Here is a 25,416-nt window from a genome sequence, read left to right on the forward strand (position 1 = left end):
TGATGAACACGAACACACACACACACACACACACACACACACACACACACTGTCGTTACTGTAAAGAAAACAGAAGTAATCTCCACTCTGGAAAGCCTGCAGTCTCGTCCTGGCGTGAGACCTCGTTTCCCTGGGTATGTTTCACCACCGTCCAGAGAGGAAGAGCAGGAGGAAGAGGAGGAGTGAAAGGTTACAGCCCTCAGTCTCCTGCTCACGCTGCCTGCACTCACTCAGGAGTTTGACAGAAATGTCAGTGGAACATTTTCTCCTCACCTTTAAATACCACTCACCCTTCACACACCCCCACCACCCACCCCAGCGTAGGCCCCGCACACCAGTTCACACTCGCTGTCTCTGCCCTGCCAATTAATCCAGGCGTATCTATCGCAGTGAGATTTATGCAGCCGACCTTCACGATTGTCGCCCTTCCGTGGTCCGATGTGGTGCGGCCGGGTGCTGTTGCGGAGCTGGAGCGCGCAGCAGATTTATGTAAATGTACAGCACAGCTGGCATTTGTCTGCCGCGTGCCACCGCGAGAGCTCTCCGTCTCGTGCATGCACGCACACTCATGTCGCCGTGGCAGTGGGTCTGGGGGTCTCGTGCTGGAGCGTTACTGCCTTCTGCTCTCGCCTGAGCCGCTGATCTGGGGTCAGTGATGAGGCGTGGACTAGAGGACTAGTGGGGCAAAGCCTGCCTGGCTGCTACTGGTTTTCTGGGACGTATGAGTTATTCTTTTCGGTGTGTGCCTCTCACTCACTCACTCACTCACGCACGCACGCGCACACACACACGCGCGCGCGCACACACACACACACACACACACAAAGCAACAAAAGTAATAATGCATTTTAACTTGCAGTCTAAACAGTCGCTTGCATTTAACATATTGCTGTAATTTACTAGTGCTTTTACTGTGTGTGTGTGTGTGTGTGTGTATGGGCTCAAACAGAGTTGGGCGGAGCACCTCTGTACGTTTTGGCTGGTATGTGGCCTTGACTCTGACCCGCCTCATTAAGAGTGTGCCTGCACACACTGCACTCATTAATTCATTGTGTTTCACTCATCCTGCTCCGTACACATTCGAACCACACAAACCAGGATCACATGGAAGTGCGTTACTTACACGTGTGTGTGTGTGTGTGTGTGTGTGGAGGTGTAGCTGTGGGTTCTGAATGAGGATGAGCAAGGCTCTGTACTGCTGTCTGCACTTAACCTGCCCTAATACTTTGCCCTAATACTTTGCTTCCTGTATTTCATTCATGACCATAGCAACCTAATTATTTTCATGTGAAACACACACAACTTTCTGTTTTCGAGCTCAGTGGTAGTGTTCTCACCTCTGCCTTGGTTGCTTTCAGCCCCTGGCAATTACCTTAGCACCTCTTAACAGCAACCTTTACCTCAAGTACTGCCCTGCTGCATGCGTGCATATGTGCGTGCATGCATTCATGGGTGTGTGTGTGTGTGTGTGTGTGTGTGTGTGCAAGCATGGGATCATGTGTGTGTACATGCACATGCTTGCATGCTCGAGTTGAAGATGGGTTATGAACCACTCTGGGAAGAGTGCTTTTCCTTACGGTTTGCTGCCATGGTTACCAGATACGTTGGTACCTGAGCTCTGTCTGAAAGGTGATGAAGAGAAACAGGAACACAGTCAGTCTTCTGTTTCTTCTTTACTTTCTCTGGGGTCCAGACCGTGTTCCTGTTAGCTCACTGTTACATAACCAGTCGGTCAGAATGTACTGGAACACAGCACTGCTCCAGCTAGAGCCCAGAGCTGTGCGTGCGTGCAAGTGTGTGTGTGTGTGCGTATGCGTGTGTCACCTTTAAAAGAAAGCACAGGAATGCACTGCTCTGGATTTGCTGTTTGCATCTTGGAGAGAGCAGTGATGTACGATGAAGAGGTAGGGCGAGGTAAGGAAATGTTTACACACACACACACACGAACGTGCACGTACATGTTAAAGTAGGGTCTCTCTTGCCCAAAGATGTTCCTCCTCAGTCTGCGTCTCTCCCTCGCTCTTGGTGTGTGAGACCCATCGGTGCTGTGTCTCTGACCCTACTGATCACCAACACGTGTTTCCATACGGCCGGCCTGTGGACCAGTGCAGCCTGCTGTCCCTTTGTTCTCTTGGCTGTCTTCGGCTAGCTAGACTAGATTGTTCTGCCTTTTGGCGGATTTTCTGATTTCATTCGTGAACGTGTTGGACTCTTGTGGGTGCGCACGCATGCTGTAAAGATCAGAAAAGATCTTCAAAGATGCACAAAGATCTTAGTCAAAGCTGAAGCAACAAGTCGAATCGTAAAGCTAGCAGATAGCACATGTCCGTTTCCTCTGTAAATGCTGTTATAGCTTCCGCACATAACTGGTTTGATCGCTGCGCGTGAGGCGCCGTGGCTTTCCCGCATGCGCGAGAAAGAAACAGAGAAACAACGAGTGAGAAGGAGCGAAGGATGAAGGGTGATGTTAAGTGCCGTAGGCGTGCAGGGTATTCCAGACTCCAGCTGCCTCCTGCACTAACGATGATGGCCTCGTTTTTGGGCCAGGCTGACACAGCGCAGAGAGCGTGTGGTAACGATTGGTTTGTGCACTGTCTGGGCCGCAGTGATATTGTCCCCACCTCCCTACCCAACCCCCCAACGTAGCGAGACTGTGTAGTGTTGCACTACCGTGGCTTGAGATGCTGATGGAGAAACCGAGAACAACGGCTACAGCCAATCGCGAGCGTTACCGTTCCGAAAACGCTCGTCGTGCGAAGCTGGAATTGTGAGCGGAACGCAGTGGTGTAAAACGAACCTGCATGCCATCGGTAACGCGCTTGCGGTTTAGTCGCGTGTTTCCTCATTGGCCTGCTAGCCAGTTGTCTTAAGTACCCCGCGCAGGGTTACTGCTGTAGTCCGAACGTCCCTTTTAACGGAGGCTTTGGCCGAGGGGATGCAGAGAACCCTCTCGGTCTTGACTTTACGACCCTGGTCGAATGTTGCATCCCCCCAGCGCAACCGCACACACTCGCCAGCCTTTTTGCTTCTGTCATTAGCACCCCTGACATCTCTTCTCCCTCCCACCTCTGAATTATTAACTCCGCTTGGTCTCCTAAGCCCCATGGCCCGAGCAGAACTGGGTCACGGTGCACACACTTGTGTTGGGTCACACGTGACAGCCCTGATAAAAATACCAACGTTAGACATGCACAACTACGTGATGCGGCTGTGGGAAAAGCCCGCGGCCCACTTCGCCAGCGCCACTCATTCGGGCCAGCGGTTCTGACTCCTGTCGCGCTACTGCATACAAGTTTAAGCAGGACTGAGCCCCTATGGCATTACACTGTAAAGGGTTCTGGTGAAATGCCTCTGTTTTTTAATGAGACCCCTGTCGTGCCTCCGTGTGTCATCAAAATGCATTTTCACAGGATGAACAGACTCTTAGAACTCCTCCTTGGTGTGTTTCAGAGACAGACAAGGCTGATGTATGCTGGGATCGTGTGGTGTATGCTGGGATCGTGTGATGGAGTGTGTGGGCCTTTTTCTGGAATGCGAGCGGCTGTGTTTGAGTGCACATACATTTGTGCACACCCAGAAACATATGGCTCAAACCATTTACTTCTTACTACCATCCGGATGTTTACCTACTGAAATCTTCATGGTATGTGGAGAGAGAGAGAGAGAGAGAGAGAGGGAGAGAGGGAGAATGTGGAGAACACGGAGAACACTTTCATGTTACTGTTGGCCATCATCTGGATCCGAGTTATTGAATTTCCTCTTCATGGGTGTACGTGTGTGTGCACGTGTGCACATCATGTGTGTAGGACAGTAAAAAGACTTTTTGTTTGTGTAAAAAGAGGCCAAGGGAAAGACTGATTTATTTACTTACTTACACACACATTTATTTACCTCTCAGCTATTATGTCGTGTGTGTGTGTGTGTGTGTGTGTGTGTGTGTGTGTGTGTGTGTGGAGACACACACAGGGCCCCTCCCTCTACCAGAGAGCTACCTCTGTCTAAGGAGCTGGTGTTCACCCCTGAGCCTCTGTATGGAAGGGTGGGGGAAATTCCAGGTCACTGGTTCATAATTGAGAAGAGGTGGGTGGATGTGGGTGTGTGTGTGTGGGTGTGTGAGAGAAAGAGAGAGAGAGAGAAAGATCGATAGATAGATCCACACTATTCCAAAGCATCTTTTGCCCTCCTGGAGCCAACTTATTTTATGTAACTATAAAACACAGAATAAAGAACAGCACCACAATAGCGGGGCACACCACACCCACTTTATACATACTGTGGCTGTATGACATGGCAGTGGTGTGACTATATCAGGCTTGACTGTGTTGGAGGGGTTTGTAATCTGCTGCATGGGCTGTGGTTCCCCTCCCACAGTGCTCCTGCGCTCGGTGTGGCCCGTGGGTCTGATTTAACCTTCAGTGAAGTCTTGTGGTCCTGCCTGACAGCCCTGATACTGTCAGTGACAAATACCATCTGGATTGTCCTTGTAGTATTTGGCCTTTGGCCCACCACTCATACGACATGTCAACACGCCGCTGAAAACGTTTGGAGCTCTGCTTTGGATGACGTTTTGCACTTTGGCACATCACTTTTTATTATGAAATAAAAAAATGTTACATATATTAATATTAATTAAATATTAACATATGATACTTTTAATATCTAATGTTAATGTAATGATCACCATTAAAATACAGTACCTTGTGTTGGGTGTTGCAGCACTTCCACAGAAGTCGCGGCCTGGCTGGAAGGTTTGGGGTGGCAGGTTCAGTCTGCAAGAGTGGTGTAGCTCGCCTCACCTCGCCACGCCTCGTGGCACGCCGAAACCAAAGCTCTCTTCCTAAACGGCCTCTGCAAGAGGAGCTGCATGAATAAAACACCTACCCCCCCCGAACTAGAATCCTCGCATCTCTAGTGCAGTGCGGCTGATCAGATCGATCTTGCGTCGTGGATAAGCGTCATGTGCTCTTTGCGCCCTGCCCCCCACCCACCTTGGCACAAGATGAAGTGCTACTGTAAACATGATTGCCATGGAAACCCTGCCACTTTTAGGGCGGCGGCAGCAGCCGATGCCCATGCCTATGACTGGCCAAAGCTATAAACCGACAAACTAGGGCTCGCACACCACACACACACGCGCACACACACACACACATACTCTGGAAAGGCTTGTCTCTATGCTAATGGCTGATGCGCTTCCTTTTGTTCTTGAAGTCATGAAGCATTTGATCTGAGATTGGCTTTCCCTTTCCCAACATGAAAGGCAGGCAAGCTAATGCAGACAAGCCCTCAGCTTGTCTCACACACACACACACACACACACACACACACACACACACACACACACACACACACACACACACACACACTCCCACTCAGCATTTCAGCCTACACATGAAAGACCACCCCCTCCAGCTGTCGCGCCCCCCCCCCCCCCGCAGCCGTCTGGGTGTCGCCCAGGTCCATCAGCGCTGTGTGCAGCGCTGCGCCGTAGAGAAGTAGGTCAGCCGTCCGTCCTGTTGGCTGGAGAGGAGAGTAAACACGGGCGCGTGGTTTCAGCGCTTCTGTCGTGGCACTCTCTACTCTCACTCCGACAGTCTTCTGTTTCTTCCTGAGCGTCGCCGTCGTACCCTCGCAGTGGGGAAGGATGAAGCCGTTGTTCTAAACGGCCGGCTAATGTTGACGTGTCCCCGAGATGTAGTTAACACTCATGATGTCTCCACTTAATCTGTCTGTAATGTCCATAAATGAGTAAGTGACCTCTAACAGCTGTTTAAAGAGGCTGCTGAATGTGTGTGTATATGTTTGACTGTGTGTGTGCGTCTGCGAGTCCTAGATTATTTTGGCGTTCCACGTCTGTTCTGAAAGCACAGAACAAACAGCAGCCAAGTCAATGCCTTCTCACCCGCCCCCTGAACACTGCCGGGGAGAGCCCAGCCTTCACTCAGCCCACTGGGCCGGTCAGGGCCACAGGCCCGGGCCCCCTGGCCAGGAGAGGGGATTCTTTCTCCTCCTCTCTCCCTCTCTTTCTGCCTCACTCACTCGCTCTCTGCGGCGACGTGAACTACACCCACGATTGCAGGCCAGCTGCATTTACACGCCAAGCGTGGTTTCAAACGAATGTGACGCAGTAAATATGACGTGTGGTCATGATTTCCACTCCACATGACATCCGCGCGCGCACGCGTGCGTGTTTAAAAGAACCTTTATTCAGATGTAGTCGTTAAGTCCAGAAATACGTATAAATATAAATATAAACAATATAAATAATAAATTTAGACAGAGACACTGAGTCTTACACCGTTATCGAGTGTCTGTTTCTTCTTTTCTGCTTGTTGTGCCGCGAGAGAGTGGAGTCTGTCGAAGGTCTGATCCGTGCAGTCCAAAGCACGCTGAAGCCTTCCTGAGGCCTTACACCATTTGGGAAAATGTTTCTTCTCATCCCAGCATGGCACACCAAGGGAATGTCCACGGTGTCAGAGACTCGGAAGCTGGAGCTGGCCTCTCCCAGCAGCCGTGCCAAACAGGGAGAGAATAACAACACACTGTTCCCAGAAAGGGGTATCCCCTACCACGATGGGCTGGCACGTCCTGGAACGTTCTACCTGGAGTGTGTATCCATACGTGTGCTGCCGTTTGAAGCCTCTATTCCGTCTCATCTGCGATCAGTTTTTTTTTTTTTGTTGTTGTTTTTTTTTTTCTTTTTCTCTGAGCCTCCCTTTCGGTCCACCCCCCCCCCCCCCCCCAACATTCCTTCCCTGAAAACGATGACGCACGTGAGAGTACGATGCCTCATCGCCGCTTTATCTGGATTTTACAAATGCCCCAGACTTCCGTCTGCAGTGAGGCACGTACCCCAGACTGAGAGGAGCAGCTCCGGTCTGCAAGGTGGAGGGGGGGGCGATTGCGCCAACGTTCACGACTATAATGATTCAAAAACATGGTTCTCATCATGGAACAATGTGACGTGTGTCTGTCTCGAAACACTCAGCTGTGTGTCACACCGTGGACGGTATCAGCTGTCTGTCTCTTATCAGGTGCTTGACCAGTGCTGGGACAGCTTTAGGAAGTGGAGCCGCCAGTCTCGCGCACCTGTCTGTTGCCAGCGCGTGCTGCTGTGATAGCGTGTTCAGGTCATGGGCTGCCTGGACGGATTTATGTTCATACATAACAAGATCTACTGCATGTGTAATAACACACACACACACACACACACACACACACACACCTGTCATAGTGTAGACTGGGTGTCTGGGTGCACGTTTAGTAACACATGCTGAAGTCTGTAAGCTCTGCTTGGAGTGGTAATGTGCTTTCTTGCCCTCAGTGGAGGGGGCTGGTGAAGCCATCTTTCAGGGCGATACCACGTCATGTTGGTGTAGTAAAGTTACTCGCCGTCTTGATGAATGTTGGCCGTGCTACATTATGGGTACTGTAGTTCAAGCTTCTAGGCAGCTCTGCATGGCGCTTCGAACATTCCGGTTGGGGTTCCCCTCCGGTAGCCCTTGCTCGCTCCCCGTTCTCATGTAATATGAACGCCATCTGGAGAGGAGGTGAAGACCAGGAGGAAACATCGTAACGATCTGCTGGAAACATGTTGGATGGATGAGCAGAATGTTCATCTGCAGTTTAGCGTGGACGCAGAGAGCCCGGTGCAGACGGAGGGAAAGCCTGCTCACACACACACACACACACACACCTCCTGTACACAGACTATCAATATTAAGTACTGAGAAAACATCTGGAGGCAGTGCTGGCTTGACTGAGAGAAAGAGGAGAGGAGGACACAGGCTAGTTAATATGTTCAGTGTGTGCTCAGTGCGTGCTCAGTCCAGTGGTTTTGTTCTTTGTTTGGTTTCAGTCTCGGTGCTGTAGTGCGTCTGAGTCCGAGAAAGTGGGGCCTGTCAAAGTTGTGTCTCCTTGTGATGTATGGTTAGGTCAGGGTATTTTCAGCTCGGTCCTACAAGTATATTCTTCTCTCTCTCTCTCTCTCTCTCTCTCTCTCTCTCTCTCTCTCTCTCTCTCTCTCTCTCTCTCTGTTGCCTGCTGTTGACAGAGGCATCTTTACCCCTCCCACCTCTCTCTCTCTCTCTCTCTCCTTAGCTCTCTCTGTCTTTCTCTCTCCCTCCTCCCCCTCTCTTTCTTCCTGCCCCCTCCTCTCTCTCTCTCCCGGCGTTTGCCTCGCTAGAAATCAGATCGCGAGCCGTGCGGAGCTGAGCGGAGCACAGAGATGCCGGCCGCCGTGACGGCTCTTCCTCTCCTTTCCCTTTCTCTATTCTCACTCTTTTCATCACTTCATCCTACGAGACAGGCTTCACAGGACTACAGGTTGCCTTCATCCTAAAACAGCCTCCGATTCTGGCCGCGAGGAATTCCGGAACTTCTCGGTCGGATTCTTACCATAGCTGGAACTTTCTCCTCTTGGTTGGTTGCTTTTGTTTTTTGGAAACCTTTGGAGGTCGACAGCCGCCACCACCGCTAACACACACCCCCGCCCCCTCAGCCTAGCGTGTGTGCGCGTGCGGCGGGATGACGGAGGTGGCCGTGACGGACTGCAACCTGAACTCAGTGTGCCAGCATCTGGAGGAGCGCTGCTGCGTGGAGGATCAGCCGGCCCGGAGGACCTCTAGCACGGGCGCCAAGCTGTGGGGGCGCGTGCGGAACAGACTCCTCCGCCAGAAGGTCCTCACGCCATTCCTTTATTCCTCTCCCTTGCTCTCTAGCTCTGCGTCAGGCGTCTTCGTCACAGGGCTCTCCCCCTCTCTCTCTCCCTCTCTCTCTCTCTCTCTCTCTCCCTCTCTCTCTCTGGGCTGTAGCGTGGTGGTGTTCTGCTCTTTCTCTTTATTGGCCTCTCGTCTTCCTCGGTAGTTTCAGGGGTTTGTGCGAGGCTAAATCTTCACAGATGTTTGCTTGCATGCCCGTGTGTCGCACAGAGCGCAGAAAGATCATTGGCTCGTTTTGGAGCAACAGTCCATTTCAGTGACTTGTAGTCCTGACCCCTGTCTCTTCACTTGGGGATCTGACAGCGCTAAGTAAAACGCTCTCTAAACCCTCTCTCCTCTCGTGGTGTCGTGTGCGGTGCCTCTGCTGTGTGGGGGTGTGTGTGTATAATGCGTGGACTGTGTGTGCTCTCAGCAGTATGAGTGTTCAGACTGTTTATGGTCAGGCTGGTGGTGACCTGCAGTTTGAGGTTAATTATCACCCTGAAACCTAGTGGGCTGTGAACCAGTTTCCCCTTCCAGTGAAACCCACACTCACAAATCTAAAACACACACACACACACACACACACATATGAAACACACCACAGGCTTTAATTTTAATTTTATGCACAGGCACAGTTGCACACACACACAAACACACATGCGCACACACACGTGCATGTGAAACACACCAAGAGCTCATCCACACCACAGGCTTTAATTTCTGTCTTTATGCACAGGCACAGTTGTGCACACACACGTGCGCGCACACACACACACACACACACACACACACACACACCTGTTCTGCATGAGGGCAGGTGATTTGCTTTCTCACTGCCAGCAGCTGCTGTGCTCATGTCCCAGTTCAAATCTCCTTACACACCCTCGCTCCATGTGTCTCTCTCTCTCTCTCTCTCTCTCTCTCTCTCTCCCTGTCTCTCTCTCCCCCTCTCTCTCTCTCTCTTTCTCTCACTCTCTCTCTCTCTCTCTCTCACGCATGCACGAACACTGTCCTTGTCCTTCTAATGAAGCTCAGCTGTACCCAGATCTGTGAGGTATAATGATGCTCAGGCGATGCCTTCTGTCTCAGGTGTGGGATGGGAAGACCAAGCGTGTGTGTGTGTGTGTGTGTGTGTGTGTGTGTGTGTGTGAGAGAGAGAGAGAGAGAGATTGGAGCACTTGTCAGGATGTGCCAGATAAGCTCCACTAACTCTGATCCTGTGGCTGATTCAGGACCAGTCCGGTGGGGGGGGGGGTGAGCAAGGTTCCCATAGCTTCAAACCACCAACCTGATCTCAGATCTGTCCTGTTAATGTACTGTTGTGCTGCACCTGATAACTACAGCCTTGTGCTGATGCAGCAGTGTTTTAATCAGCACTAGGTCACATGTGGATTAGCCCAAGATTAGACACGGAGTATTAATGCACATGAACACACACACACACACACACACACACATACACACACACACACGCACGCACACATTCATGGCTACGAACATCACTCATAGTATTGACTGGATCTTAAAGTTGCCACATCTCTCCTCCCAGTAGACGGTGAGGAATCAGTACGTGTCCCTCAACAGCCATTTCTGCTTGTTCAGGCGGTTCTCTCTGTCTCTCCCTCTCTCACGCACATGCACGCTGTCATATCCCACTGGCTGTTTTGGCTGTTTTATGTATGCAGTCTCACTTAATAGTAACAAAGCAGATGGCATGTCTTGAATTTTCGGTAGGATGAACTGTCATGTTTGCATACATAGACCCACACACACCTCTCTCTCTCTCTCTCTCTCTCTCTCTCTCTCTCTCTCTCTCTCTCTCTCTCTCTCTCTCTCTCTCTCTCTCTCTCTCTCTCTCTCTCTCTCTCTCCCTCCACCTTCTCACTCCATCTCCATTCCCTCTCTGGCTCGCTTTGATGGGCCTGAATGGCTCTTTGAGGCAAAATAGTTGTGTGTGTGTGTGTAGGTGCGTACAGCTGAGCACCGCGATGAATGACTTCTCCGTCTCCCTGACCCGGTCACCACGTCTGACCATCACAGACCTGCATTCATTCACCCCGTAGCTGGAATTACACCCCAGCACCTCAACTTTAAACCCCACTTACACGCAGGAGAGAGAAAGAGGGGCAGAGAGAGAGAGAGAGAGACAGAGAGAGAGAGAGAGAGACAGACGAAGAATTTGGACGAGCAAATGTATTGGAAGACTTCCAAAAGCAAACATAGAAAACTCATCAAACGTCGTCCTTTTCCACGTTGAGCTCTCACACTTCTCAGAATGGCTGCTGGTCACTTCCACATGATCCGCGGAGTTCCAACTTCGCATGCTCATTTCTTAATGTTCGATGAAACGCCCCCCCTCCCGTTTTAAAGAGCGAAAAGCCAGCCAGCTCCTAATGGCATAAAATGAGGGTCGTTTGATGCCCCCCACCTCCCGTGGGTCTCACACACCTGGCCGCACAGCCCTGATGAGACATCCTTGATCGGGGCTAATTAGGTGGACGAAGGGGGGGGGGGGGATCTTGGAGGCGGGACTTTGACTGGCGTCTAAACTTGAGGTCGCCACTTACTTATACACCTGAACACACATCGCATGTTGGCTCCACGGCTCATTACCCATAAGTCACCTGCACTAACCAGTCAGTGTCCGTTAGGCATGGAACCCTCAGCCTCAGTAAACACGTTGAGCACTGGCGCATGTCGTTTTGATGACCTCGCTGTTCCGCATTGGTCATTACATAAAAGATCAAGCCGACCATGGTTGCTGTAGAAGGTCGCGCTCCAACACGGAAATGCCATTAGCCAGAGTTTTTATCATTCTTATTCCCTTTGCTTTTCTTTCTTCTCTCGCGCGTCTGCGGGAGCTGCCAGGAGCGTAAGCGTCTCCTGACGTGGCTCGGCTGGCACGTTGCGAGTAGGTTTGCCGGTTAACGGCGTCTCGCTGTGCCTCGCGGAGGAATGGAGGATTGGCCTGCGTCGTCGGCACCAGAACGCGCACGCCGTGTAGCGTCGGCTCATCTGTCCTCGCCGGCCTCACGCACTCGTGAGTTTTTGGTCCCACGTGCGATCGCTGTGCGCTCGTGTCCGCGCGGCTGCTTGCGAAGCGGGGCGAGGCAGACGCGCTCACGGCCGCGCGGCTGCTCGTGCGGCAGGGTGGCAGCAAAGCAGATCAGTGCTATTATCAAACACAGAAAGGCTCGTTCGCGAAGAAGCTTGACTGATTTAACTAATTCATCTGATCAGTGTGGTTAAAGCTGCCTTACTGCATTAAAACATTACTGTCTGCAATGAAGTACACTATTATCTTGCATGCAAAAAGCTCTTTCTGGTTTGATTAGTCATGCCTAAGCAGGCACCTGTAGGGCTGCCTTTAAAGCCAATTAAGACCAGGGTCAGTTTAACAAATGTTACTGCTAATTAAAGCAAATTTTTAGAAAACTAATTAGAAACAGCTTTGGAAGAGGCGCCATAACGCAGTCACCGGGAAATAGCAGAGTGAGGTGATGCGTTTCAGTAAATGAATGTCGCACGTCTTCATTCACATTTATGACTGTCTACTGTCGTGTCTTGTTGAAGCTGCAAAGGCATGATCCCTCCATCACAGCTTTACGCTGTGGTGCTACGGCGTCCGCAGTGTTTGGGAAAAGGGAGGAGTTTTTGTGCGCATACATTTATGCAGCACGTGACTGTTCATTCGCATGTGAAGTTGGGGTGTGTGTTTGCGAACATGTTGAGCCGTGTGAACTGGGTGCTTTGTTCAGATTAAAGGCACAGAGGATAATGCTACAGGGGTAATGAATTAAACATACCCTTCCCCTTTCAAGTCACAGACTACAAGGAATACTGACAACTGAGGATATTTAACTCCTTTAACATCCGTGTGTGTGTGTGTGTGTGTACACGCGCTGTTGGGTATTGCCTGCAGTATCCATTTAATGTGCAGATCTGTGTGTTCAGAGGATGTGAAACATGCTGCATGCCTGCTGTTGTGTGTGTGTGTGTGTGTGAGTGTGTGTGTGTGTGTGTGTGTGTATGTGTGTGTGTGTGTGTGTGACAGTGAGTGTGTCTGAGAGATGCATGAATGGAGGGTGAGGTCAGTGAAACGTGAGCATGATGGATGTTTGTGTATGAGAGAGAGAGAGAGAGAGAATGTGTGTGTGCATGTTGTTGGTCAGCATGCAGTGCATCACTCAGCGTCTTTACAGTGTGCCAAAGCTGCACTCCGTGAGCACAGCCACACTGTGGAGAGGAACTCCTGTGGTATTTAGGATCACTAGAGTTCTCACTCACACGCACGCATGCGCACACACTCACACACACACCTCAAATGTACCTGGCATCGCTCCATGTATGTGCTCACTCTGTGTGGGATCAGTAAGTATTCGTATTCCTGATAACACACACACATACACACACAGAGGAAGAGAATGTAAGGGAACACTTTGTTCTGCTTTGTTTGACGGCTGGCAGAGATGAGCAGTAAGAACCGAAGAAGCGACAGCCTAAGATGCAGTAAGAGGCCGAGTGAGACCGATCAGTTACTGCACACCACCTCCCTCCGTCCAGCTCAGCCATGCCTGCCCTGCTTCAGATAAAACCCTCTTTGCTGGAGATGTCCAGAAACTCTACAGGGCTGTAGAATGTAGAGACAGTGATGGAGTGTAAAGTGAGCAGAGAGAGTGATGGAGTGTAGAGAGTGATGGAGTGTCGAGTGAGCAGACAGAGTGATGGAGTTTAGAGAGTGGAGAGAGTGATGGAATGTAGAGAGTGATGGAGTGTAGAGTGTAGAGAGAGAGTGATTATTGTTCTACCATACTTCAAAGTTGTGACATGGGTAAACCATGGAAGTAAATGAGTTCTTCTGGGGATTCCTGCTGGCAAACGTAAATCCGTGGATTTGACTTCCTTTACATGGGGCATTGCTCAGTGTGCGAAGGTCCGTCTGGATCTGCCTTGAGCTACGGTAAACCGCTGCTCTGAAGGGCAGAGACATTTCTGTCCTAACCCAGTAATTCAGGCATGCCTCACCTCCGTGCGCTGGCCCTGGCGTGGCTACTTACACGGATAACTTTATGAAATAATGAAAAACCCCTCAGTTTCTCACGGCCATGCCCGGTTATGCTCTCATCTAACCGTTACCCCACATGACGGTCCACCGTGACTTTTGTGACAGGTTTGGTTGTGGCTGCTGTATAAATAAATCCTGCAGCCATAAAGTTTGTGGCGTTAACCCCCCTAGAAAGCTTCTTTCCCACGGCACGGCAGGGAGAGGAGGAGGCCACATTCCTCCTGGAGTTTTAAATAGGAGGCTGGGAGATTCACTCCCCTGCGCTGTGTAGACGTGACGTGAGTAGCACTGACTTCTTGAGAAGTTGTTTAGTCGCAGAAAAGGATTCCCTTTCGGTTCGGGTGCTCTGTTTGATTGTGCTTGTCGGTAGTGATGGGACTGATGATTGTGAGACGTTCTAGGAGCTGGTGACGAGTTGTCTCCAGGTTGAAAGCGCACTCTGTATAGCTGCAGTCATCATAGCTTGGGTCCGGAGCGCGTGCCAGACCCGGGCGTCATTCCTTGATTAGCACATGCTGGTTCCCAGCCCAGACCCCATGAAACACTACAACTCCCATGAGCAGCGCATTTCACACAGCCCTTTTATTAAAAGAGCATTCAGGCAACCATTATGTTCACCATACTGGTCTCTGTGCCCAGTGGGAAAATAGCACAAGTACCTTGTATATAATTACCTGATGGTAATCGTTCTATGGCCTTGATGCGTAGAAACAACGTCAGTAATGATGGATTACACCATCATTTTTGTTTTGGGGAGCATTTAAGGTGATTGTAGTAATGTGAAGTTACATTGTTAGCATGCCTGATGGTGTTTTGTTAGATTTCATCATAATTGTAACTTGATTGTGTTTTAACTGTTTTCCCATTGGGAGGTAGAAGGTCATCGTTCATGTTTAGTAGGTTCATGTCCTGTGGGTACATTCCTTCTGCCACTATAAAACACTGGTAAGCCACGAGCCTTTGGCTTAGCGTGCGTGTTTCTTCAGTGTTGAAGCTGTGTGATAATAGACGTCTGTGATGCCAAGAAGTCTGATCGTTGGGTATTTTGGAGTGGCGGTCTCTCTCGCTGTTGGAGAGGTTTGAGTGGCAGGTTAGTTTAAGAGGTAGGAAGAACTTCTCCAAGGGTCGTGTCCCATCATCCATCATGCCTGAGACATCTTCTCCCAAAGCTGCATGAGAAGGGTGCATGAAAAAGTGGGTGAATTCCAATTCCAGAGGAGAGAGAGTGAGAGAGTGAGAGAGAGAGAGAGAGAGAGAGAGAGAGAGAGAGAGAGAGATTGTTCTTTCCCGTAGAGAGCTGTACGTTAATGGAAACAGCATAGTTTTTATCCACGGTCGTTCTGGAAGGATTCTCCTCCACTGCTAACAGGGAAGAGTCCAAAAGTCACTGATCCAGCAGAAGTGTGTGGTACACTCTGTTCCTCTGCAGGCTCCTGATATCACAGACAAATAAGACACTGGGTCTGAATGAGATGATGTGCAGTGTTCGTGTTGTGAAAGGCAGGGACGTCACTCAGCAAAGACGTTTCTACCTCGTCTCTGGGGTTGTGGATGTCATAGAGTATGCTATATGAATGTGTGTGAGTGTATATACACACCATTTTATATTTATTGTCTTCATCATTTGAGCATACCCATCATTTGAGACACACACACACACACACACACACACACACACACTCACTCACTCATTCACAAAAGAAGGCCTCAAACAGCCATTACTGTTTGGTCATATGCAGCAGGAGAGGAGTGCTAACTTCATTAAGACTTCACTGTTCTGAAATGGAATATCTGAGGGAAAAGGCCTTTATCTAGATGGATTCCCAGGGATTTTTCCCCCTCTTCCTTTTTAGCTTCGATGGGAATTTCCATGCAGGAGGCAAATGGAAAACCGACTCTTCTCTTTTAAAAACAAAGCAGAAGGGATCTGAAGAAAAAGTCCCCTGGCCTGGGTTTGACCCTGCTCCCTGAGCATTAGTGTGTGCTTACGTGTAAATATGGACGCGTGTGTTTGTTTGCTTGTGTTTGTATATATTTGTGGTTTGCACATGTGGACTCCTTTGATTGGTGGCAAGACCGATACGTCTGGCAACAGCACAAACAAGGCCAAACCCCAGTGAGGCGGGGTTATCCTGACTTTTCCCGGACATGCGTCTACTATTATCTGGGTCAGACAGCCCTATGTGCACGTCTGGCCTGTTTGCAGCCTGGACGCTTCCAGCGGTCTGTCTTGGGCAGGGCAGGAGCGGAATGCTGGACTTCCAAACCGTCGCTGCAGTCTTCCGGTCCACAGCGACGCTGCGTTTATGAGGCGGATGCGTTGGGTAGTCCCTGGAATCTGTAGACAAACACTGTTCTGATTCAGTCCGGCATGCTGGCATTCATGTCTGAATGTTGAAAAACGTAAAGAGATTTTTTTTTTTCCCCCCATGTTGGCCCTGATTTTATCTTTGTTCCGACCACTTGTACTTCAACCGTTGTTTAAAACGCTGGTTGCAGACTGAGGGTACGTTTAACATCCAACAATGTAAAAGACTCTCTGCCTTTGTCTTTTTAGCTGGACCCCCAGGCAGTGCAGTCCAAGAACTGGCACGTGGACGTGATCGAAATGAGTGGGGTAAGGGTCGCCGGCAGAGCTGTGCGGGGAGCCCGTGTGTCTGCCTCCGTGGAGCGCTGTGCTGATCTCCTGCCTGTGTACCCTCTTGTTACAGATCAAGGTGGAGTTCTCCATGAAGTTCACCAGCCGGGACTTGAGTTTAAAAAGGACGCCTTCGAAGAAGCAGAGCGGAGTGTTTGGAGTCAAAATCAGCGTGGTGACAAAGTAATGCCCCACCCCCACCAAGCCGCCCTACATCAGTGTGGTGACAGTAATGCTCCGCCCCCAACCCAACAACACTACATCACCGTGGTGACACAGTAATGCCCCACCCCCGCCAAGCCGCCCTACATCAGTGTGCTGACAGTAATGCTCCGCTCCCAACCCAACAACACTACATCACCATGGTGACACAGTAATGCCCCGCCCCCGCCAAGCAGCCCTACATTAGTGTGGTGACAGTAATGCTCCGCCCCCAACCCAACAACACTACATAACCGTGGTGACACAGTAATGCCCCGCCCCCACCAAGCAGCCCTACATCAGTGTGGTGACACAGTAATGTCCCGCCCCCACCCCGCAACACTACATCACCGTGGTGACACAGTAATGCCCCGCCCCCACCCTGCAGCCATAAACTTCATAATGAAGGAACTGTCCAGGCTGGGTTAGCACCTGTTCTCTCCTCATTCCCAGTGCAGGAAACTCCAAGCACTGAAGCTCATGACAGTAGATATCCGTCACAGCCTTGAAGTTGAGGGAAAGGAAACACCCACTGCATGACACGTCTTTGACATGCATATGCTAATGAGCACTTGTGAATGATGAGTTGAATCAGACGTGGGAGAGTCGTATGGGGACCCCGGACCTTGGACTGATGGATGCCGAGTCTCACATGCTCATAAGGCCATACGTCTGCGGAGTGAGCTGACCAACTGTCTTATTAGATCTGATTAGCTGTGTGTGTGTGTGTGTGTGCGTGTGTGTGTGTGCGCCGCAGACGCGAGCGCTCCAAGGTGCCTTACATCGTGCGGCAGTGTATCGAGGAGGTGGAGAAGAGGGGGATCGATGAGGTCGGCATCTACCGCATCTCAGGCGTGGCCACGGACATCCAGGCCCTCAAAGCGGCGTTCGACACCAGTGAGTTACACACATCTCACACCCCCCAAGTCCCTCCTGGAGTAGGACCGTTCCTCAAAGTGTGCCACAATCACTCTGGATGTTTTGGATGCCTCAGACAGGGCTGTAGCGCATAAGTGTTCCAGAGGCAGTAGCCCAGTGGCTTTTGGGTTGAGCTTGTGGAGGGCTTTCTCTCTTCATCCCCTCCATCCTACACCACCCAGTCATTCTTCCATGGAATCATCTCTTCCCGCTCTGCTCCTGGACAAAGGGCTAAAAGTAGAGGAGGAGCTGTGGGAAAGGCCGAAGATAGAGCTGACCTCCATCCAGCTGTCTCTCTCTCGCGCACACACACACACACACACACACACACACACACACATTTAAGAATCTCAGAAAAACAAATGACTTACTGTTATCTTGTATATTAGTCAACCAAAAGATCAGTCGGAACTTTAGAAATGTTGCCAATTCTTTTCCCATAACCCCCCCCCCATCCTTCTCTATCCCTCTCTCTCTCCCTCCTCCTGTCTTTTTCTCTTTCCCTCTATTTCTCTCTTTCTCCCTCTTTTAGATACCAAAGATATTTTGGTGATGTTGAGTGACATGGACATCAATGCCATCGCTGGAACACTGAAGCTGTACTTCCGTGAGCTTCCGGAGCCCCTCCTCACAGACCGCCTCTACCCTGCCTTCATGGAGGGCATATGTACGACCTTTTACCTTTATCCTCATCATCTTTGGAACCCCTAACCTGCCTCCACTAGGTTTAGTTACTTTCTGGTACTGATCACTGATGAAAAGAGACATATGGCGGCAGTTATAGAGGAAGTGGTCACTTTGCAATCAGTGTCAAAGGTCAGGTCAGGTTAGGTATGTTGGGGATGGGCACGAGGGTGTGGGGGGGGGGTTTGTGGGGACGTGAACTCAGAGGAAGTGGAAGGTGCGTAGTGATGTTAGTGGGGACGTGTAAGAGCGCACGCTGCCCTTCATCCTGCTCCTCTTCCTCCCTAGCTCTGTCCGACCCAGCTGCTAAGGAGAATTGTATGATGCACCTGTTGCGCTCCTTGCCTGACCCTAACCTCATCACCTTCCTCACCCTTCTGGAGCACCTGAAGAGGTAAAACACACACACACACACACACACACACACACACACACTATAATACTTTCCACAGACTCTACCAGTGTCTGACTGACAGACGCTACCAATCTCCACACACTCTAACAGTCTCCAAAGGCCAGTATCCACAGTTAGCTGCCAGTGCTTTGTGCTCTGTGTGGTAAAGTTAGAGGACTGCAGTATTTGTAAGGCCCCAAGTTTCCATATTATCTTTTTAATGTTTAATGATGTTTCATCAAAGGAGGGCTTGACATATCACGTTTCACAGTCATAACTAGCAGTATAAGGAAACGGTACATGGAAAACTTAATTTTAAATGGCTTGCAATCTAAATACACAGTCCAAATTAATATGCCCTGAACAATTTGTAGCTTTAAGCCATCATTTCAATGTCTGGATGGCCTTTTGTAGAGCTGAACAGAAGCTTGCCGATGACACCTGCTGGCCATTATTGAGTCTTGCATGCCAGCTTCAAACATAATGCCTGCTTTTAAAAATGAGTCCCATTTCAAGCACTTCAAGCATACCACACGTACAGCATGCGGTGGGCTCATTGCTAGTTAAACCGGGTCCGACGCATCATACAACACTGGGTTGCGTTGGCAATGTGAGAGGCGTCTCGCTGAGGAGGGTGATGTGTTCCTGCAGGGTGGCGGAGAAGGAGCCCGTCAACAAGATGTCCCTGCACAACCTGGCCACTGTGTTCGGCCCCACCCTGCTCCGACCATCCGAGGCCGAAAGCAACAAGCCCCACGTCACCCTGGCCTCCGACATCTGGTCGCACGACGTCATGGCACAGGTAGAAGCACACACACACACACACACACACACGCGCGCACACACACACACATATGCACACAGACATAAACACAGTGACTAAGTGGCACACACTTCTACATGCGTGTGTGTGTGTGTTTTGCTTCTCATTCCCACGTTGCTGAGGATTCTGCTTTTGGCCTTGAGATCTAAATAATCACACAGCTGTGTTTGGGTTTTTAGGAAGAGCACTGGAGGTCTGCCCAGACACACACACACACACACACACACACACACACACAATCTGTAAGCATCTACTCATAACCATTCCCATATTTCTCTATTATAGGTGATACATTGTCATTCATTTGCCCTCAGTCAAAACAACAAGCTATTTGAAAGATGAGGTTCAGGATGAGTGTGGGAGCTTGCACTCCCCTGCTACTCACATACTTCTGCTCATAGCTGTGAAACAGCAACTGAAAGTTGCGTTGTTTTGGGAAAGCCTGCTTGACGTTATATTTGTCTGGTATTACGTGCTTAGGACTGGTTGTAAAAGAAATCTCTCTTGCCAGTCACGTGTTTCTTTTGGTCCAGCAAACACAAGGTGGTTAGTTTGGTGCTTAGCTGTGTTATGGCCCGTCAGTATGACACTACGGCCAATCACACTTTTCCCAGCGTCGCTGCATATACACCTCGGGCAGCACCGAAAGTGTTTACACTTCACCACAGTCAGTTCTCCTACTTTAACCAGGTTGACAGTCTCAGTATTGTTTGAATATGCAGACGATTGGTCAAAAAATGATTTTCAAACATTTCAGTATTTCGAACAGCTGGCCACTCTCTGCTGAGTTAGCTAAATACCTCAACCAGCTGGAGCACAGCTGACTTGCACGCTGCCATCCAGTAGCCAAAGAGCCACCAGATGGCGACTGTAATTCTGTTCGAATGTCTCCGCTGCTCGAGCCGCATGCCGCTTGCCTTGGGGTTTGGGTCCAGGCGGTAACGGCAGTGGTGTTGGCCTCTCTCCCACAGGTACAGGTGCTGCTGTACTACCTGCAGCATTCACCTATCTCTTTCGCCGAGCTGAAGAGAAACACGCTGTATTTCTCCACGGACGTCTAAGGCCGTCGGACACAGAGACGCCTGAGCACCGTTTCATTCCCCCCAGCAAACGCCACAATCTCTTTACTGTACAGAAGGAACCCACACCACAGCGCGCGGGGGGTGGGGGGGTGGGGGGGCGGCGCTGGAGACGAGCCCCGCCCCCTTCGGCCGCTAGCACGAACTCCACCTCCCCGCCCCTGGGAGTCGCCCGTCTCGTGTGGTCCTGAGCACGTGTGGAGAGGACAGCAGGAGATGGGGAAGGATGGCGGCTCGCGTGTTCTGTCCCCCACCTGTTCGGTGAACTCCCATGTGAGGGAGGTCAGGAACAGGCCTCACCCACGGCCACGGGAGACCCACAGTGACATACGCGTACATCCCATCTCTACTCATCTGCTGTGTATGTGTGAATGCGTGCGTGCGTGTGTGTGTGTGTGTGTAAAACAGGACATGTCTCTGGAGCTGAAAGCAAGGTATTCTGGGAGGTCTATGTTCAACATGGTGGCTCCTTTAAGCCTTAGCTCTGTGTTGCCAGCGCAGGAGAGGCCCTGCAAGCTCTTTGTTCCCCCTTTGTTTGTTTAACCAGAGGCATTCCAGAAAGCCAACAAGCACGACTGCATTTGCATTTCTCACAAATATTAATTAAATGCGCTTCTGTTTTTGGTTTTGTTCTTAGGCTTCTGTGCATGCATTGGCTGAATGTGTGTGTGTGTGTGTGTGTGTGTGTGTGTTTGTCTGTGCGTATGTGTGCGTGTGCGTGCGTGCGCGCGTGTGTGTGTGTGTGTATGCGTGGTTATTTGCATTTTCATAAAGCTGAGACCTGGATGGGACCTCGGTACCCTGCTGGACATGTTTAATTCTCTGTGCATCCCACAGGGAACAGCCATCTCCTGCCTACCCTGCGGCCAAAAGCTTCTTATTTATTAGAAATGACTATATGTGTGTCTGTACAGTCTGTTCTAAGTAGAGAAAAACTGCAGAGTCGGTTATTTGAAGTTTTTTGGATAGTAACTTCTTTTTCTGATTTACTTTTTTTCTTTTTATCTGCAAGTTTCCTGTTAACGGTCAGTGTTGGCTGAGCTGTACTGTACAAAATTACAGAAGCAAAAGAAAAATAAACTTTGACCGATGAAATCTAAGTTTTGGGGGATCTGATTCCACTTTTGTAATGAAACAGGTCGTGGTATGCAGTCTAGTGAGATGACACTTTTGGAAATATGTGAGCTACAAGGAGACATTTGGTCTGACTCGTGCAAGCCTGACGTGTCTGACGGCAACGCTTTGGCGTAACCTGTGGCATAATCTCTGTAGTTCCCTCTATGCATGTTCAGTTTGTTCCTCAGTAAGTGTGTGGGCACGACAATGGTAAATGCTCACTGCACTGTGCTTTTTAACCAGACTGCTTAACGTCAACAACCCCCAGATCTTCTCTCTGCTCTCAAACCAGTGACAAATCCCCAGTAAGCACTGTTAGCCCATACTATTTGTTATTTTTTAATATAATGTTCAAGGAAAATAAAAATTATTGTTGTTATCTTTTCTTGGAAAGCTATTGAATATTACCGTATTAACAATAAGGGTAAATGTTGATGTGAACGTTTTTCCCGTTTTTTAGCAAAATAAAAGTGTACAAGATAAGAGCATGCTTTGAGTCTTTAATATCGCATCGTCAGACAGAAGCACTGTGATTAAGAGCGGTTCAGTCTATGGTTGTCCCTTTTCCAGTGGTCAGTTGAGCAAAAAAACTAAGTAAAAAAAAAAAAAAACTCCATGGACCTGTTTACATCCTGCGTTAAGATGCGTTTTTGGTGATAGGATCACGTATATTTTTCATGTGGTCACATGAAAAGCCAAGTGTAAACATCCCCCAGGACGCACTGAGGTCGGGTTACGATCAGATCACCCAAACCTCATTCAAGGGTGGTGAGAGATGGCGAGAAGGCTCCGCTACGGAGTTTGACACACCCCGTCGCCATGACACGTCCACCTCTTAGAGAATATCTTCACTGGTTGAGCGAAGCTACAGTATTTATGTCACAAACATAACAGTCAGACGGGAGGTGTCATGTAGCGATGTGCACGACGGGCAGGACTTTATTTACTGTTCAGTCTGCTCAAGTGTCACGCTTATTAAAATAATCAAACTCAATCCCCAGTCACATTTAACTATGCTTAAGTACTGAAACAACAAATATTCAAACTTCACCTGCAGCACGTAAGAGCTGAGCTGTGCTTGTTATTTTTACAGTAATGGGACTGACCATGTTGGTTATATAGTTGTTATATAATTAGTATAATTGTATACTGTATCACTAGGATAGATTTATGATCCGAGTCGGTCGATCTACTGGTGGATCTTAGCTGAGGGAGAGTACTCCTTCCTCTTTGCGTCCACGGGTTACCATGTTGATGTTGAAACAGGGTGTCACTTCACTTTTGTTAATTTGTTAATTCTCCGGCAAGGCATTAACACTGCATTCAAATGAGAGAGAAATTACTGCTGCGCTATAGTGCCACTAAAAGAGAATCTCTCAGGTTTCATTTCATGCGCTGTACATATATATAACTTGGTTCCTTTTATCGTGAAAACTAAAAATAGCCTATATATTAATTTTGAACTGAATTTATGCTTCATATAGTAGAAGTCTAATATCCAAAAGCTGTACATGGAATTTGAGATACATTAAATACATTTTTTTAAGCTTATAGTTACTCATATGAATGCAGTAATACCCACAAGCTGACAGCAATATGAGTATTTGTGTGAGATGGTTCTGTAAAATGCAGGAAGACAATATCTCAGATCGTTCCCAGTGTACTGTATATTAACACTTAATTATTGATGAGGTTAATTGGGGCACGCACCTGATTAACATGGAAAATTAATTAATTTTATTTAATTTTTTTAGTGATATTTAATTCAGTCTCATCCCATAAAAGTCACCAGTGCAATAATGTAATTATTTCTCGTCTAACAGAGATTGGAATATCACTCTTGACTCACACGCGTTATGAATCGAAAGCTTAAGGGTGTGTTTACTAAATAAACACAGGAGAACAGTCATTAAGATTTTATTAATGACCAGAAGTACTGAGTTCACTAAAATCAAAATACTACAACGAACATAAACAACGTAACCAAAACAAATGAACCCAAACCAGATTCGTGGAGGACCGAATTGGCTAACTAATAAAAGAAAAGGGAAAAAACTGAAAGAAATGAAAACCTGTTTAAGTAATCTGTCAAAATGATTAACCTGGCAGAGAACAAAAGGAAAACACGTACTAAACAAACAAGACTGGCGGTGAGAGAGTTTGACTAAAAGTAGAAGGAAAGCAGAAACGTGGGAGACAGCCGGAGGGAGAACTAAATAAGAGGCAAACAGTGAGATTAACTACTGATACCAGCTGACAGAGAAATGCACGTCCCTGCGACCATGTCAGACCGGCTGGAGGGAAGAGTTGGGAGAAAGTCCGTGTCCGTCGCCTTCGTTGTTGGCGCGCGCGATCTCCGGAGCAGGCTCGGTTAAACGGTCGGGGGCCCGCGAGGGTGACGATCGCGCTCCGACGAACGAGCTAAAGATAAGACATGAAACAGAACAGACGAACAAAAATGCAACATGCAACTCGGGTGTGTTTTAACCGCTTATATAAACAATAAGTATTGGGTTGTTGTTGTTTTTTTTGGGGGGGGGACTTTGTGGGTAAGTATTTGGTGGTAGTCATAGGTTAGGGGTTTAACACTCCTCTTATCAACACTGACTATATGACGAGGAGAGGACATGCCTTCCAGCATATTCAACAGCATTTGCTTTCACTTAAACAAATCGGTTAAACTAAATAAATTAATCCCACATTTCCTAAACAATTTCGTACCTCATGGTCTTAAAATGAAGTTTAAAAACAAAAGTATGAAACCCTAGGATGGGCGAAGCGATGGGATAGTCAATTTAATTCCTGTCCTGTTTTCTTGAAATTACAAACTACCGACTTTAATATATTTTATCTAATTGGTTCATATAAAATTTCTAGTAAAAACAATTAGGAGAGGTTAATTTGTTTACACTAAACATGAGATAAGCCACATGGAAGTGAATTAAGAGGAATAATGCGAACTAATAATGAACAAATAATGAAGAAAATAATGAAACAATGGACACTTATCAAATAATAGAAGCAAAGATCACAATTTGAAGATTATGTTAAGGTAGCCATACATTACTGGTTGATTACAAAGGGCAACCCCACATTTCCTCACTCCCTGCTGCCTTGGTCACAAGGACTGGTCAAGCCAGGAGTAAAATTTAAATGTAAACTATGTAAGGCATTTCGTCTTTAACAATCAGATCTTGTATTATGATACGGTTCCACTCCTGCTGCCAGACACGCGTCTGTCCCATTGTTACATCTTCCTTACAGGTACATTAAAGGAGGAGCACACAACTCGCTTTGTGGCAGTTCCCAGGATGAATTCTAAAAGCTCCACTCGACTGACGCTAGGTTTCAGGGGTGCAACGCAGGAATTATTTTTGGTGTGATCGTATGGGAATTATGGAATGTGCAAAACTGTTTTTCTAAAGACAGCTGTCATTTCCTAAAACCAAACTGCTTTTGGCTCCCCTGAGAAAAGTGGCACCACTTTGTAGGAGTGACTAGTGTTTCTCCAGTTAGCTGCTGCGTAGTTATTTAATGATCAAGTGTGTATAGATTAGTGATTACTCTTTTTAGTGAGTACCATATTGATCAGCCCAGCTCAGTAGAGACAACCAGCTCTTCATTTGCTTGCAGTTATCTTTTTTTTTACTTGCCAGTAATATTTTATAGTATAATTCTTGAAACCAGTTCTAGTTCTATAACCATTTCACTAAAAACAAACCTCACTCCGTTCTTCAATGCTCCCACCATTCACTCAGAAGCTCACACTCAAAGACCAAGACATCATTAGCGTAGA

General features: G+C 48.6%; 1 protein-coding gene across 5 annotated transcripts in view; it reads left to right on the forward strand.

The window, feature by feature from the left end:
- abr (ABR activator of RhoGEF and GTPase) overlaps window positions 1-22,103 on the forward strand; it is a 101,730-nt gene extending 79,627 nt beyond the window's left edge. For 3 of the 5 annotated variants that reach the window (XM_035527717.1, XM_035527718.1, XM_035527719.1), the window contains 7 exons: window positions 16,325-16,384; window positions 16,479-16,588; window positions 17,364-17,503; window positions 18,057-18,191; window positions 18,497-18,602; window positions 19,254-19,404; window positions 20,397-20,486. In XM_035527717.1, the coding sequence (XP_035383610.1) occupies window positions 16,325-16,384; window positions 16,479-16,588; window positions 17,364-17,503; window positions 18,057-18,191; window positions 18,497-18,602; window positions 19,254-19,404; window positions 20,397-20,486 (792 nt within the window). Of the gene's footprint in view, window positions 1-8,191; window positions 8,680-16,324; window positions 16,385-16,478; window positions 16,589-17,363; window positions 17,504-18,056; window positions 18,192-18,496; window positions 18,603-19,253; window positions 19,405-20,396 lie in introns of those variants that run through there. The other 2 variants (XM_035527720.1, XM_035527716.1) reach the window with 2 other exon arrangements.
- The last annotated feature ends 3,313 nt before the right edge of the window (window positions 22,104-25,416 follow it).

This window comes from Electrophorus electricus, chromosome 6, assembly GCF_013358815.1.
Source record: "Electrophorus electricus isolate fEleEle1 chromosome 6, fEleEle1.pri, whole genome shotgun sequence".
NCBI classification, from domain to species: domain Eukaryota; kingdom Metazoa; phylum Chordata; class Actinopteri; order Gymnotiformes; family Gymnotidae; genus Electrophorus; species Electrophorus electricus.